Here is a 16,338-nt window from a genome sequence, read left to right as displayed (position 1 = left end):
ATGAACAAATATAAGACTACACACAGATATCCTCACAAAACCACCAAGCAGTCAGACAAGGTCCTTCAGAGAGACAGAAATGGATTTTGATTGGCTCCCAAGGGACCTGAGCTGTTAAAATCAGAGTGTGAAGAGTTCACTCGTCCTCATGACTTGTGTGTTAGGGCCAGTGACTCCCATCCCCTCCTTTGTGCAGCGGGTCCGCAGAAAAAATCTCATTGTTTGTTCCTGAAGCTCTTCAGAAACAAACAATTTGCGTTTTTTGCATATATTTGTGTTCACCCCAGCATGTTTTCAGTTCAAAAGGGGTCAAAAGGGATTTGCTAAAGATATGGCATGGAAAATATGTTGCTTGTTCGACGAGATTTGTGTACTTCTTGTAGGAAAAACAAGAAAGAATAAATAAGAGATGAAGCTATGGAAATAGCACGTCTCAGCAACAACGCAGTTCAAAGTGCTTTACATGAAACATTAAAAGCATTTGATACAAAATTCAAAAGATGCGCATTATAAGAAAGTTTTAACGCAATTAAAAATTGTTAAAAAGTCTCATATTGAATTGAATGCAAAAGTCAGTGTCAAAACGGAAAAGTCCTCAACCTTGATTTAATTGAGCCGAGAATGGCAGCTTGGCCCGCGCCCTCTCCCTCTCGCTCTGCTTATCCCTCTCTCTTTATCTCCCTTCATTCCTCACCTCCCACTTTCCCCCTCTCTTTCCACATCTTCCTCCTCTGCCTCTGCCTCTGCGTACCCCCATTCTCGCCCAACCTCCACCTTCCTCCCTCCACCCCTCTCATCATCGCTCAGGGGCAGCAAAAACCCCACGGGCCCGGGGGGGGTGTGGGTGAGGTGGGTGGGTGGGTGTGGGCTGGGGAGAGGCTGAGCTGTGCACTCTGGCGTATTCCCCCCTCACGTTCCCGCAGAGAGACCTTCACTTCCCATACTACCGTGCAGTCAACTCAGCATTTCCTCCACAATAAGCGATCTGATGCGTGCCTCCCTTCCTCCCTCCCCACACCACCACCACCACCACCCCCCCCCCCTCCGCCTCCCGCAGCGCCACTTAACCCACTTGACCAGCGAGCCCGCGGGCCCAGGGTAGCCCCCCCCCGCTGGATGTAAGAGGGGGTAATGGAGCGGGGACGAGGGGATCAGAGGGCCCAGCAGGCCCGGTCCCGGTGGGGTGGAGACGCTCCTCTCTGTGGGCTTCGGTCCGTCGAGACACAGGCCGCCGCGCTGGAGAAGTACGCTCCCAGACTGGGCAGCTTAATCGCTCCACTGCTGTCGCAACGCTGGTTTCTTACACGGGGATGTCGAGTGGGATGTTGACACGAGGAAACAGCTTAAACATCCGTCGGACGGCCCGCTCGGAAACAGTGCATAGCGTGTGCTTTTTGCGAAGGGGATCCGGAGATTTGCGGAACTGAAACTCGGGTTTGTTTATGTATTGTTTTCAAAGGGCTAGTTTGAATTGTTTTCAAATTCTTTATCGGCTCAGGGACAGCGGAGAGAGGGCCTTGCACATCTTGAACGAGCGCATAACAGCGGAGATGATGCTAAGTGTGTTATGGTTCTGCAGACGGAACCCACCTGGTCGCAGATCAGTTCCCACTTCTTCTCGTTGTCGTATTGCCGTAGTAACCGAGCCTTGTCTGGAGGAAGGTTCATGGAGTTCTGCAAGAGGAGGAGGAGGAAGAACAAGAAAAACATCAGTTACCATGACCCTGTGAAGTGCCAGCCGCCAAGTGAATCATGTCTAGACTATCAAGGCACAGTATCGTCCAAATTATGACCGTTGTTGACAGAATCAAATTAATGAAGAAAGGACGGATTAATTCTTATTTACGTAGTTAGCACATTAGACGTGACTCAAACGCTGTTGAGTGAGGAAACATTCAAACATAAGGACAGAGCATAATCTCCTAATGTACACCAGTCATTCGTAGTCATCATTGCCACATTGATATGCTCAATTACACTGTTTCCTGCCATCACACACCCATGACTAAAAGCGATCCTACACGGTAGCTGAACTACACATTTCATCAATGAGCACCAGTCAGAAGAAGCTCGATGACCTTAGTAAAAGAAAAGCATATTAGAGGTGCATTCAAAGTGTAAAGTCAATTCCTAACACCCCCAGAAGTTCTGAATCCACTCTGTTCATTAGAACAGTTCACCAAATCTACCAAGCAACTCATGATTAAAACAAACCAAGTGCCAAACGAGAAGGCAAGTAAGTGTAGAGTGACGGGATGTGTATCTACATAGCAGGTGACCGAGAGACAATAGCTCTGCCAGGTCCTCGTCTGAGAGCTTCCAGAAAGATCTGAACAACGTCACTGATTTTAACACCGGTCGTTCAATGGTCGTCACCCATTGGCCGAGTGGTCTGAAGCAACTGAAACAGAGAAGAGTGAGTGAGTTTTTCCCTCTTGGATGCTTTTATATGCATTTCTTCTCACAGATTTGTGGGAAGCAGTCACGGTCCAGCCGATCACATCCATCTGTTGACGTCCCCCATCCCTCGTATTCCCCATAAATATGTAATGCAATAAACATGGTCGAACGGTTCTTTCTTCAACTTTACGCGATATCCCTGTAGATCCTCAGCCGCTTGGCCGTGACCAAGCCTGTTCACGCTATCCCCCTGGTGTGCATTCACCAAGTCTAGAAACCAGAAATGTACTCAAAGAAAGATAAACACCGGTTCTCCTAGGACGCGTGACCCGAGTAGGCTGGCTGTTTCCCAGACCAGAACTAGCGACCGATCTGACAAAACAACAAACTGACAAAACCAAGACAAGCAGTTAATCGTGGTCTGGACGTCAAAAATGTTCCCTTCCAACACGCCCCCGAAGCTAAGCCATATAAACACCCAGAGTCCGCCCCGGTAAAATCTCCCAAAAGGTCGACTCCTTTTTGGTGAAATCCAACGCCGCGGCGCGTCTAGACGGCGTTCAGCCTACACGCGGCCCATAAATATGGCTGAAGGGGGGGGGGGGGGGGGGATATTTTCCACTGCTTAGAGACAGAGGCAAAAGCAATTTGGCCCTAAAACACGGCTCAGCGCGAGGTTCTCATTCCCCCCCCCCCCCCAAACCCGACAGACAGGGTGATCCATCAGAGAGCTACGGGGCCTTCCAGCTCCTCACTCCCCGGCGGGGCACGCGAGGGGGGGGGGGGGCGGGACGAAGAGTGATGAGGAAGATATGAGGTCCATGAGGGGGGTGGGGCCGCGGCATCATGAACATGGAGATGATGAACCACCTGGCCCCTTCCACATGCGTGTGGTTTAATGAGTGTGTGCGGATGTGCGTGTGTATGAGAGAGTGTGTGTGTTTGCATTATTAATGCCAACATTGTTTTCCTCTAGTTCTGCAGAATCATGTATTATGCCGGCTTTCTAAACCCACAAGTACAGCAAAACAATTCGGAAAGAGATGGATGAAGCAACTGAATTTCGGCTTGAGGATGAATTTATCCAGACAGCAAGCAGACACGGTCCGGACACACACACCAAAAACACACACAAACACACACACACACAAAACCGCAAACTCATCCGATAGAGTAGTTAAAGAGTCATGTATTATTTCAGAACAAGCCAGTGGTAGAAGCCTGCATGCTCTCCCAGTCTGATTAGTATTCAGCAGACAGAAACTGAACTGGACTGAACCTGTGTTGCTGATGGCGGGAAATGGGAATGGAGGGGGGGGTGGGGGGGGGGGGTTCTATTGACTGAAGAGTCTGGTCTCTAACCAGACCGCCTCTAGTACCTCGTTGCCTTCCCTGAAAAACACTTTATTATCCAGCTTGAGAACCAGACAGGAGGGACGCGCTTACTAGTGGTTGACAAGTTGCTCCGCTGTGCAGAACCAGGGGGGGGCTGGGGCTGGGGAATATAGCGTCTTATTGGATGCGGAGGCAGAACCAGGGATGGCAGGGGTAGTACGAACACATCAAGAACCTCCTATCCGGGCTTTTACACTTATCTTGGAAGACTTGTTTGGTGCAGAGGACTAATGGCTGTGTGGTGATCTAACCGTGTCGAACGCTGTATTCCTGCAGAGCGGCTCCTTAATGGCTCGCTAGGCCGCGTAGACGGAGCTCCGGGCTTCCTGTCTGATGAGAGCTCCACTTACGAGGGAAGAAATAAAACAGAAAACACCCTCGTCTCTCTGGTCCTCGTGCCCGCCGTGGCTAACGAGCTGCGGCGGGCACTAAGCTCGCCACTGGGGCCCGGTGGCTCATGTTACACCATGTCTACAAGCGCTCGCTCTCATGTCCTGTGTGTGTGTGTCCTGTGTGTGTGTGTCCTGTGTGTGTGTGTCCTGTGTGTGTGTGTCCTGTGTGTGTGTGTGTGTCCTGTGTGTGTGTGTGTGTGTGTGTGTGTGTGTGTGTGTGTGTGTGTGTGTGTGTGTGTGTGTGTGTGTGTGTGTGTGTGTGTGTGTGTGTGTGTGTGTGTGTGTGTGTGTGTGTGTGTGTGTGTGTGTGTGTGTCCAAAGCCAATTCAAAACAAGGCAAATCATCTTCAAAAAAACTCACACTTTATAATAACGACAGTGTTACTATTGTAGACACATCGACTAAGAATATGGTAGTTGAATCCTTGAAAGTTATTGGATTTGAATGACCAATATCCTAGCTGTTGGGCTTAATTTAGTGTATAACAACTAGCCAATCAAAAGTCTTGAAACTGAACAATGTATGGGTTTTGCTGCAACGACATAAACAATACATATGTCATCATCTTGATCTACATTTTTCCGACCAGACACTGATGGGTGTCTGGTGAACCACAGGTCCCAATTATCTTCCCTTAATATCTATTCTTATTTTTCCTTGCTTTATTCCTTATTCCCCACTTGCATCTTTTCTTTTCCGAGGTTTACTCTTTGAAAATATGACATATCGTGTGCCCAAATAGTCCTCGATTGCCTTCCAGTTGTTGCATCATACACCTTTGTAAATGCCAAAGGTATGAAAGGTGTTAAAAAAGACGTTAGGCTGAAGTGGAAACAGTTCCAATGAAAGACTCGTAGGTGTGAGGTATTGTTTCTGAGGAACTTCCTCATAAGTCACAGTCCATCGCACTTAATAGATCTCCAACCACTTCCTATGTAGTCTCATTCCACGTTAATCATTGTTTGTACAGCGAAAAGATAGCAACGTAATAATTTAACTTGAGACAACATGGGGAAATCACTGGAAGTCATATCAGAAAAAAAGAAGGGAAAATCTATTTGAAGCTAGAACGCAAAGATACAAAGAGAGATAAAATATAACGTAAGATACAAGAGGTCAGACATAAAGGGACGGGTAATTCCAGAGGTCATCGTAAAAGTAAAAGTGCTACTCTTATTTGTCCAACTGAAAAGGTTTGGCCGATGCATTTAAGTTTGTAAATAAACACCTGGCAAAAAAACACCACCACCACAATTGCTATTTAATAATGGGTTTTAATAAACCACAAACAAATGACCGTTAAACTCGAATTCCCTGCTTTGGAAAATAACTGAGGCAGAATGAATTGTAAAATAAAGAAGTGGAAAAAGGGGTACAGAATCAGATGGGCATAGCGCCCCTCATTCACCAACCAACACCAACTCCACTACCAACTCCTTCTCCACCACCACCTCCACCACCAGCTCCACCTCCTCCCACCACCTCCTGCCACCACCTCCCAACTTCTAGGGGGTCTGGAGACCTACCCTCCATGGCACAGCTGGGTAAACGCACAAGAAGACCAGCACCCATGCAGGGAACTGTTAAACAGGTTGCCTTAATGGCTCTATAAATATCATGGATCTAGCAAAACGCATTATAGATTCATTTAACATATGGTGCTGGGGGTTGGAAGTTCGAAATTAGACTTGGGCCACATGGTCAGAGGGCAGAGTATGCCCGCTAAGAGTCTCTGTAATCATCTCCAGCTAGACCTCAAACCAGGACTCCAGCAGCTGTAGTTCCCAGAGCTTCTCAGACCTCCACACCTCGCCAGAAATAACCTTCTACCGAGTTCACTTCGCAAACAACCGATGAAGAGGAGGATGCGCATGATTCTTGTCTTTTACGCTCTTTAACAAGAGACAAAAGAAAGGAGGAAAAAACTACCAACCGCCTCCGCCTCTTGCAAATCTGGGATTAATGAAACCCCTGGGGAGGTTCACTACCATGATTAACACACACACACACACACACACACACACACACACACACACACACACACACACACACACACACACACACACACACACACACACACACACACACACACACACACACACACACACACACACACACACACACACACGATCTGTGCACTGTGTTTCTTGAACAGTTCTGGAGGTGAATAACGATCCTTTGTCGGGGCGGATCTCAGCTGCTTTGCATCGCTGCGTATGCTGATCAGCTCCTGACCTCACTGCCTCGCCCCCCCCCCCCCCCCTCCAGGTTGAGGCAAATCAGGACAGACACAACAGCAGGGAGGGTGGGGTATCAGGGTACAAGTCAAGTCTGGGAAGGACAGACAGACACTAAATCCTCTTTTACTGAGAATGTTACGTGCGAGTGCCAAGGACAGACTTTATGACTCGGTGTCAAACGTGTCATCCGTTTAAACAGATTCTTCAAAACTGATGGTTTGTTGCACCACACTGCATGCCACAACATGACAGCACACACACCTACCTGCCTCAGGTATGGGCCACTTCTCATATTCAAATTGCTCAATTCTCAGGAAGTGACTCAAGTGTTTAGTTGTTCTTTGCCTGCGTTGCACGACGGGCATTAGACGCTATTCACGGATGTGTCACATGAGCAGAACATGACCGGAGGGCATGTAATGTTCAGAAAAGGATTCCGGCTCGTCAACTAAAATTGTAGCATTGGTGCTCTTTAAATGGATACGTACACAAGAGCGCTAATTACCTATCAAAGAGTACCAGTTGTTTCCCTAGCTGGGTTCAGTTCCAGCCAGGCTTTCCTCTGATATAATGACCCAACACCGGACACCCAAGAGACCTGGGTTCTGTTCCCGACGTGTGAACGACGCAGCGAGGGACAGGATGCAACAGGTGCACACGTCAGTGGGAAGACACATACACACACACACACACACACACACACACACACACACACACACACACACACACACACACACACACACACACACACACACACACACACACACGGATGGCCGGCGCGTGCTAGCTAAACACCCGCCGCCGTCGTCTCGTTAGCGCAGCATACCGCCGTAATCCTCGGCGGCCTGTGAGCGGGGGGGGGGGTGAGGGGGGCACAGGTGTCCCCCGTCTGTCCTCAGATTAGCTTTGTAATCCCCCCCGGGACCCCACCCCCGGCCTGCCCTCTGGCTGACTCCACACACACACACACACACACACACACACACACACACACACACACACACACACACCCCCCCCCCCCCCCAAGTCATGTGGACAGTGTTTATGTTTTTGAAGCTGTTCTGTGGAATCGCAACAAAGACCAAATGTTGGAATACTACTACTACCTCCTCCTCCTCCTCCTCCTCCTCCTCCTCCTCCTCCTCCTCCTTCCTCCTCATCATTACATTCCAGCCAAATGTGTTTGGGTGACTCAGGAGTGGAGAGGGGTGTGTGCAGGATATGAGGGGATTTCAAGCAGGCTCAACACATGTTGAATCAGAAGACACCGGAACATCAAGAGAGTGTCTCTCTGCGAGTCTTACATCAGACCCTTTCCTGCAGCGGAGTGAACGTCAAACGCCAAACAATGCTATTGTTTCAGGACATGATTGAAGTCGGATTGGGAATGAAATGGTATTACTGCTGAATCCCCCAAAGTCTAGTCCCAGCTAATCTGTTCATCATGTCTGCAGTCTGTTCATGAATGTAAAGAAAGTAACCCTTTCGACCCTGAACGTCGACATGTCCGACTACAACTCCCATCAACAATTATCGTGCGACCTGGGATCGGATAACGCGCATCCGGATAACATCCACGGTCTACGCCGGGATGCGTCCGAGGGTGTTGGAGCAGATGTGCCGGGTTGTCCAAACAAAACATGTGATACACAGAGAGAGAGAGAGAGAGAGAGAGAGGCGGGTCCGGCACAGCCAGATGTTGGGTTGCGAAAGCCCTCAGCGGTCTCAGAGGTGGAGTCCCTGCTCCTCGTCCAGGGAGGAGGGGGAGCAATACGAACGATGTTTATGTAACCGATAAACAGAGGCTCAGGGGAAGCCTCGCCGTCGCGGGATTAGGGCAATGATTTGGTTTTCTGGAGACATATTTAACGCTTAAGTAGAACAATAACCGAGGAGTAGGTGGGGTCGAAAAACGAGCGGGCTTCCAAAAGGAGACGTCGCCAACGGAGGTTAGCTCAGGTTGCACTTCAAGGACGGCTTATCACCCATCAGCATGTCTCTCTCTGTAAATTCACAGCGACACTAAAGACTGGCTCAGAGTCCTAATCCTTTTCCGACATCAGATCCCACCCCGTGAACAAAAGCAGACAAGTAATCTGACTTGTCCTATTTACCACGTCAAGAACAATCACGTAGCATCAACAAATATAGAGATGCGCTGAGATAATATTGTTAACCCCCTGAGGGGAGTAAACACAGTGAAAGGGTAAGTACAACTTATTGCAGACATTGCGGAACATTCCTGAAGTGTCTCAGTGTAAGCAGCGCTTACTGTCATTATGTTAACACAGTACTTGGCTCCGACATAGGTGCCAAACCTGCCCTCATTGGTTTCACTTGTGTTTGTTGTGGATGAAACTGGAGGTGAGTTAACTATTGTTAACTCACTATTGAGAAAACCAGAGAAGCCACTTGCTTACATCACCTACCAGAGCCGTTAGTACCAGCAGCTTACTTTAACTACCGCCATCCTACTGTTACTACCACCTAACTACCGTAACCACCACCTAACTACTGTAACTACAACTATTATAATGCAACTACCCCCTAACTACCACCATCCTACCACAATACCACCATCCTACCATAACCACCACCTACCTACCTTAATGAATGCAAACAGATAAAGCATGTGCTTCATAATAACAAAGAGAGAATGGATCTTCACTGATGAAAAGGCCCAGGACCCATAATTACCTCTTAACTCACAGTACACAAGGAAACCAGTTTTCATCGCTCTGCCTAATCCACTCCACTTAAATGAAACCACTAATATGTTCTCCTAAACATCAAACATCAGCCTCTCCCCCTATTAATTCTTTCACCTGCAACCTTTCGAATATAGATAGTTTGAGTCAGAGACGTTTGATTTCCTTTCAAGGTGTCTCAATTATAAAAGGAACACATTGAACAACCAGTGTCTCTGCGGGAGAGTCTGAGCAGTTTATTGTAGAAAGTAAAGGCTGTCGGAGCGGATTCGGGAGATGAATGCCTAACGGCATCGCACCAAAGTTTAATAACATCTAGAATCCCAATCCGTCACAGAATGTCACCCGTCATGTTTTAATTAAACTCCCCGGTTGATTGATTGAGTGCGTCGCCCCTTGTGCGTGCGTCCTACTAGCGTGCGTGATAGTTATCAGACATCTTCCGCCCATAACAGCAGTTTGCTGTAGTGTTTTCAGCTTCGGGGAGAAGGCATGTAACATGTTACCTAGGACCGCATCGAGCCAGGAAGTTCAAATGTGCAACAAGACTTCCCTCCTGCACTCCAGATGTGGAATCAGTCACCCAACCTAACCTTTTCTTTTTTGGGACTACATCCCAAGAGATTGAATAAATCCATCTGTTTATATCTGTATTTGAGACTTAATAGGGGTCTAAGCTTCATATTATTGATGAACAGCTTCCTGTTTTGAGGGTAAGATACACATCAGCTATGGATACAGCTGTAAAAAGTTATAAAAGGGAAAGTCTTATGTTGTATCAAGCTGGGTAACATCTTTCAAGATGGTGGCCGAAAATAAACAATGAACCAGTGTCACAGTTCAGTCTCAAGCAGACGGACAGTAAAAATACCTCAGATGGATCTGTTATATTATAAACACTCATTAAACGGTCGCCTAATATCAGACCGTGACAAAGCCACTTGGCCTAAAATGTAAAAAGTAAAACGTGATGACCCCATAAAGACAGAGATAAGGAACACCTGGCATGGAAAAACATAATAAATGATTAATCAGACGCAGGCTAATGCTGAAGGCCATGTGTGTTTAACACTCGTATTGTGGCCGACCCTGATAAAGAATTACACCGCGAACACACAACACACAACGTCTTTAATAGTAGATTACCCGCCACTGTTCTCCCCTTTCTCACCGCAGCATCCCAGCATGCATTTCACCCCACGGGCGCCATGCCAACGGTGACTCTCCTGTTCCCATTGTGTGATTCTTGGGCCACTCCTGCTCTGGGCCACTCATCGTGTGAGCGAGCAGCAGAGAGACACCGGCCCGGGTCTGGGCCTTGCCCAAGCCACGTCAGCCAGCACCACCTGTTCCCAGCGCTGGAAAAGCCCCTACCACCCGCAGTTATGCGCTGGCCATGCCATAAAGTCTGCATGCATGCAACAGTGAAGGCTATTGTGCCGAGGTATGGCAACCACGTGAAACATTGGCAAATTATTTAATCCTCCGTAAATGATTTGAGGGCCGTCACGGGCCTCTGACTCCCCCCCCCCCCCCCTCCCCTTGTCGCGCTGTCCTAATTATAGAACTAGTTTTAAGCAAGCCGGACATTTAACTGTCATTTTTAATGCAAATGTCCCATTTGGCTGCGAAACTACGAGGAGCTCGACAGATTACAACGACGTCTACAAATTGAAGCTTAAGATCCGCATTGTCCGCGCGACGGTAGCGGAGGGGAGAGAGGAGGACGCGGGGCACCAGCCATGCCACCCACACAGTAAATGATTGTGGAAATGCCAAAGAAAGGTTGAGGAACAATGAGTGAATTGGCCCAACGGACCGGGACGGAGGCCGCAAGACTCCGCTCACACAATCATCTGACCACCGCCACCCCAGTGGAGGCATTAAAACTCTGCTGCCAGTCTGGTGTCAGCGTGCATGCAGACGCGCACGCACCCCAACACTGGCCCATGTGCTGCCGGATGCGATTGGTCCCCAGGGCGGCTCATGTTGGACTCAGTTACAGCTAATTGGAGGGGAAGCATCCTGGGGCTTCAACTCCGGTCCAACGCCGAGCCCAAACTCCAGCAGACACACTCAATCCTCACACATGTACTGTAAAGCAAGCATTGTGCTCGTCGCAACTCACGGTTCACAACGCTTGGCCTTTAGCATGCGTGTACGCAGACACACACACACACATGAATACACAACAAACCGATGAGGGCATGTGACACGGCGCCGAAGCGACACAGCGCCGGCGACGGTGCTGACCGCTCGTAGCCCGCCGGTTCTGGGTGCAGTGCCAGGCTCGGTCCCGGGCTCTCCGGCACATAATGAGACGCTCTGTTCCCCCGGGCCGGCTGCACAGAACCCGGCTACTGCCCACCCTCTGCTGCACAGACAACCACCATTGTCCTGGTGTTTTAATGAAGAGTCAACATGAATATTCAAGGGGATGACAGGACAGACATTGGGCTGACTGGACGGTCGAAAGGGACACAGGGAACACCTCCTCCAGGTGCTATCACGTCGAGTCGGGTCGTGTGCCGAGGCCCCGTCCTGGAGCAGACAGCACAAGGTTGTTTGAGTGTCTTCCAGCCTAAAAAACTTGCAGATCGTGGGCCCCCTCTTCAACAAAGCAGCTTAAAGCTAATCTGGAGCCCATTGAGAGGACTAGCTATCAAAACAGCTAATTCTATGTTGCCCATATGGCCCGCTCAGACGAATAACATGAACAAACCTCTCCAGTGCACTGATACCCAGTCCCTGTGTTGAGAACCTTCTGGCCTCCTGGATACAGACCAGGGACTTTCTAGATGTGGTCGCGAGTCTTGGTTCCGTGAGGGGTTGACGGTAAGCCGAAAGCCCATTCTTGGGTAATTTCGCCCGCAGTCCACTAGGACCGGCTAATTACATGACGCTACAACATAAATCAAACAAGTTCCAATATTTTATACAATGCTGCTGCAGTCTGCTGCATCTGGTGTTTAACCACTTTATTGGCCTCCACTCACAACAGTTTGCTGTTGATAGGTTGATTGATAAAGGCAATAACCACATGATATAAAATCGTATCGAGAATACGTTTCAAGTTTGTGTAAATCATCACGCATGTCCGCCAAGAAAGGTTCAAACCCCAACATCTTCCATCTTCCTTCTCTGATCCAAACCAACTCATTGTCTTTGTAGCATCGCTCCCGTCTCCCCGATGCTATGGTAACCCCTACAGAGACAGAAACCTGCTGACATTCCCCTCGTCCCCTGTGAAACCTCATGTGAAACCTCATGTGAAACTTCATGTGAACCTACATACGTTACAGCAGGAGGGACAGCGTTCAAGGCCACTTTCTCATGTTAATAACATGCAGAGAAAAACCAAGATGATTAGAACTTGGAACACAGTGTGCGTTAAAACAAAAGACGGTATGTTATGTTTACGCACACATCGAAAACTACTGATTCCCTATTCAGACAAAGCACATTTTTGGGCATATATTAGATCTTCTTTCATGGCCAAGGGCATGTGCCAAATAGTTTCTCTTATCACGGTCGAGACCTTGCATTACAATTAGCCTGTGTCTTGTTTGAAACTCAGCTTGAGCCCCAAGGATTTTCAAGACGCACACTTCAATAGGGGCTTTTCATTTGGTAGAAACCGATTTAGCCGGAAGCTTGAGTTGACTTTTACAGTAATGCGTGTCCTCCCAATAGAGACCCATCTCCCTGTTTTCCGAAATTCAAGTAGAAAAATATTAACCTTAATTAGGATTATAAAATAACCCCCTCTTTGTGAAGATAACACAAGAGGAATATTCTCTGTGCCAACCACAATAACTTCAGTAAATCCCAAACCACCGCCCTAAGTCGTTATTTTACCAGGCTCTTATTAGGAACTGTGGGTCTAGTAGTGGATTCCAACCACTGGAAGCATGGTAACGAAATCAGTGCTCCGCCAGACCCCAGCCTAGCAACCCCAGCGTTGCTACACAAGAGCCAAACAGGAAGACACTTGAGCTTAGAGCTGGGGATTGCCAATATGTCTCGAACCCAGGGGAGCGCTCCAGTTCAGGGGAGGGGCCGTCTCTCCAGGCCTGAGTCAGTCCACCTTAATGCAAGTCGAGGTCTGGGAGCCAAAAGGGTGCTCCGTCAAAGAACTACGTCACATTTGTAACTTCGTCATACGGTGCAAAGTCCTGTAATCCCAAATGGTCTCCCCTGTTATGAGTCAGGATCTGGACGGAGATCAATCCGTTCAGGCTGCCAGATCAGCCCTTATGTAAACACCCAACCCCCGGTCGCCTCAGCCCGGAGTCTAGGAGACTGACGGCACTGAACCAATAGGCCTTGCGACACCTGTGTAGTAGACAGGAATAGTAGGAGGCAAACAAATCAGGAAAGAAACAGTGCACCCACATCTGACACCAGATCTGAGGGGGCTGATTCAAACCGTCGAGGGAGGTAAACGGGTCTCTGCAATGTCATTTTCTCTCCCACCAGACTGTCCGTTAATGTTCTACCTGCCACTCAGAATGAGACGCCCACCTGTGTCTAAAAAAACCTGGTGACCATCAGTGGGTGTTAAGGAAATAGAACTTCAAACAGACGACCGCACTGGCATAGCACCTGTGGACAATCACGTTCCGTTCAGGTCACACACATCAACACATCCAACCGTGGAATCAAAGTCATCATATACGTCTCACACCAGCAACACGGTCACGGGTGACCGGTGTTTATATCCGACCTGAGGGAAATATGGGAGCGTCCAACTTCTGCAACACCCTATGAAGCCCATTCTTCATCCCACTACAACTCCCCCCAGCGGCACCACTAAGCCAGCTGCCCACGCATGATAAATCGCTGCCCGTCTGGCCAGGTGGATCGAGGCAGACCTTCAAGCGGCGGGCTCGCCTGCTAATCATCTCCGCTGCCACTCGCTAATTAAATCAACGGAGCAAACAGCCAATAGGCCCGACATGCATCGCGCTTTAAAATGGAAGAAAATAACACAAGGGCTGTGAGTTGTAGCACTAAAATCCTCCGGACACCTCCTGGCTTCCATCAAGGTCCAGAGAAAAGCCTTTGGTCTGAAAGCAGGCGTTTGAGAGGAGAGGATTCTGAGAGGAGGCAGCCAGACAAGCAGATCTCATTCATCTTTTTCTCTCTAGAGCTCAGCTATAGGTGTTGTTGATGTTTTCCAATTGAATCAATACGTTTTGAGATCATGCAGAAAGTACGCCACACTCATTTGCTAAACTTCCTCATGAATGTATTTGCTCCAAACCCATCCCAGGGTCAACAGTTGGCCCCTGGTCAACAGCGAGGTCTGACAGGTAAATGTTATTTCCAGACAGTAGACCTTATTAGAGTAGATTATGACGAGGGCCTTAGTCTCCTGTCATGTTAACCCCTGCTCGGAAATCCGACAGCTCCCAGCCACCGAGGATGGAATGCATTAGGCTGACCTGCGACCACAACATGACACAACTGGAACGCTGTATGTTTGCGACTCCTGACACGACCTGATCCAATTTTGGTAAGTGGCTAAGGAGCTGAAGGTCTGAGCCACTGCATCTCTTAAGAAAACAGAGACAGGTCTGTGCCAGAAACGGACAGCTTAGGGAGGTTGAAAATAAAACAACACAAGCCCTGAACTGTATTGCTGTTTCTTCTCCAATCGGGGAGATGTTTACAGCAACAAAGCTGGAAACCATCTTCTAGTAGATTGGCATCAATCTGCTGTCTATTTTCGTGTTAATCAGCCGGACATGCCATTCGAGTTTGTTTCATATTACTGTCACTTTACAGAATTTAAATAATTGCAACCGTCTTACACTGTGTGTAGGTCGTTAGCTCACCCATTGATGTCGAACTGGAAATGTGGCTAATCAGCAATAATTTTCCTTTGTTTGTAATGGTAATGGCTTGTATGCCGATCTACAAAGCTGTTATGTTATGCTTTACGGTTTGTTTCTGACTGAAGAATGTCAAACTATGAATGACAAGCCTTTGCAGACACCTGTAAACACCCTCATATAACTGTGAGCTTTAAGGTACCCTATAATTAGTTATACGCCTATACATTATTCCAAACAATAGAAATGTAGAGGAGGAAGATCCACTGGGATTAGTGGGTGGATGTTCTGAAAAAAAAACTCACACAAGTCACAAAAATAACCCTTTCATAGCCAGAATTCTTAATGTGCAATATGAGCGCAAATTCTAAATGAATTCAATAGACTCCGGGCAAACCAAAGGGACTTGTTGAATCTAGATGGAGTACTTTGCCTTCTTGCAGCCAACGTTACTTTTCCAATATTGCTCTGACCATCGGAACAACGAACAAGTACTTCATGCCTTCATGTCATTTACCAGAAAATAAAATACGTTCTATAACTTTCTACGGTAAAAATAGGGGAATCCCGTAAAATGCAATATGCCGATCGGTCCAACAAAGAGGCAGCGTGTGGGCCAGCGGTCCAGACCCAGACACAGCTGTCCCCAGCTGCATGAGGCTACTGGTAGGAACAAAGCTTTGATGGGAACCACAATGACAAAGTTGTGTTACTGATGCCTTACCAGCACGATTGCAAATCTCTCCTCCAGTTCACTTTGTTCAGGCATGGGGAGCTTCGAGGGCATATGGTGACCCCTGAAGTCGTTGTGGTGATCCATACTCCCTGCGTTCCCCATCGTTGCAGTCCTCCTCCCTGGTGGACCTCTCAATGCGTAAAAGTTTCCGTTTTCACTCCACAAATCGTCTCACGGGTTCAGTGTTAAGTTGTGTGTTTCGTTTTTCCGTCGGTGTCTTTTCGGGGTCGGGGCAGTTTAACGTGAAGCACATGTGACGAGAGCCGCACACCCGACTGTGCGTCCTGCGGGAGACCTCGTGAAGAGGTCGGAACTCGGGAAACTTCTTGGACGACCTGCGGACAGAACGAAACGCGTCCCCGCTATCCGCATCTTGCACAACTACGGCTCCACTCCCAGTGGGGAATAATGACGATGTGCATGATTCAGGCTTAGCAATGCCCGTCTGAGAGCGAGGCTAGTAGCTAATCCCTCCTAGTGCTGACCAGCTAGTTAAGGGGGTCCACGCACACCGCACACAATCACATCCCTCTCCACAATGAGCCCATTCAGAGACAAGCCCCCTACTTGGGCGTGCCAAAGCCCGTCACTAAGGAGACGGTGTTTTGTATGTTGCATTGTGGTACTTT

At 48.4% G+C, this 16,338-nt stretch overlaps 1 protein-coding gene across 4 annotated transcripts in view; it reads right to left on the bottom strand.

The window, feature by feature from the left end:
* Positions 1 to 16,257, bottom strand: part of LOC130373009 (formin-like protein 2) — a 51,260-nt gene extending 35,003 nt beyond the window's left edge. For all 4 annotated transcript variants that reach the window (XM_056579207.1, XM_056579206.1, XM_056579208.1 and 1 more), the window contains exons 1-2: positions 15,698 to 16,257; positions 1,591 to 1,674 (exon numbers count right to left, since the gene is read on the bottom strand). In XM_056579207.1, coding sequence (XP_056435182.1) covers positions 1,591 to 1,674; positions 15,698 to 15,811 — 198 coding nt within the window. In that variant the 5' untranslated portion in view covers positions 15,812 to 16,257. The remainder of the gene's footprint in view (positions 1 to 1,590; positions 1,675 to 15,697) is intronic.
* Between the last annotated feature and the right edge of the window lie 81 nt (positions 16,258 to 16,338).

Source organism: Gadus chalcogrammus, chromosome 20 (assembly GCF_026213295.1).
Source record: "Gadus chalcogrammus isolate NIFS_2021 chromosome 20, NIFS_Gcha_1.0, whole genome shotgun sequence".
Taxonomy (NCBI): domain Eukaryota; kingdom Metazoa; phylum Chordata; class Actinopteri; order Gadiformes; family Gadidae; genus Gadus; species Gadus chalcogrammus.
The sequence above is the reverse complement of the archived record's forward strand: the minus strand, read 5'-3'. Positions and strand labels throughout refer to the sequence as shown.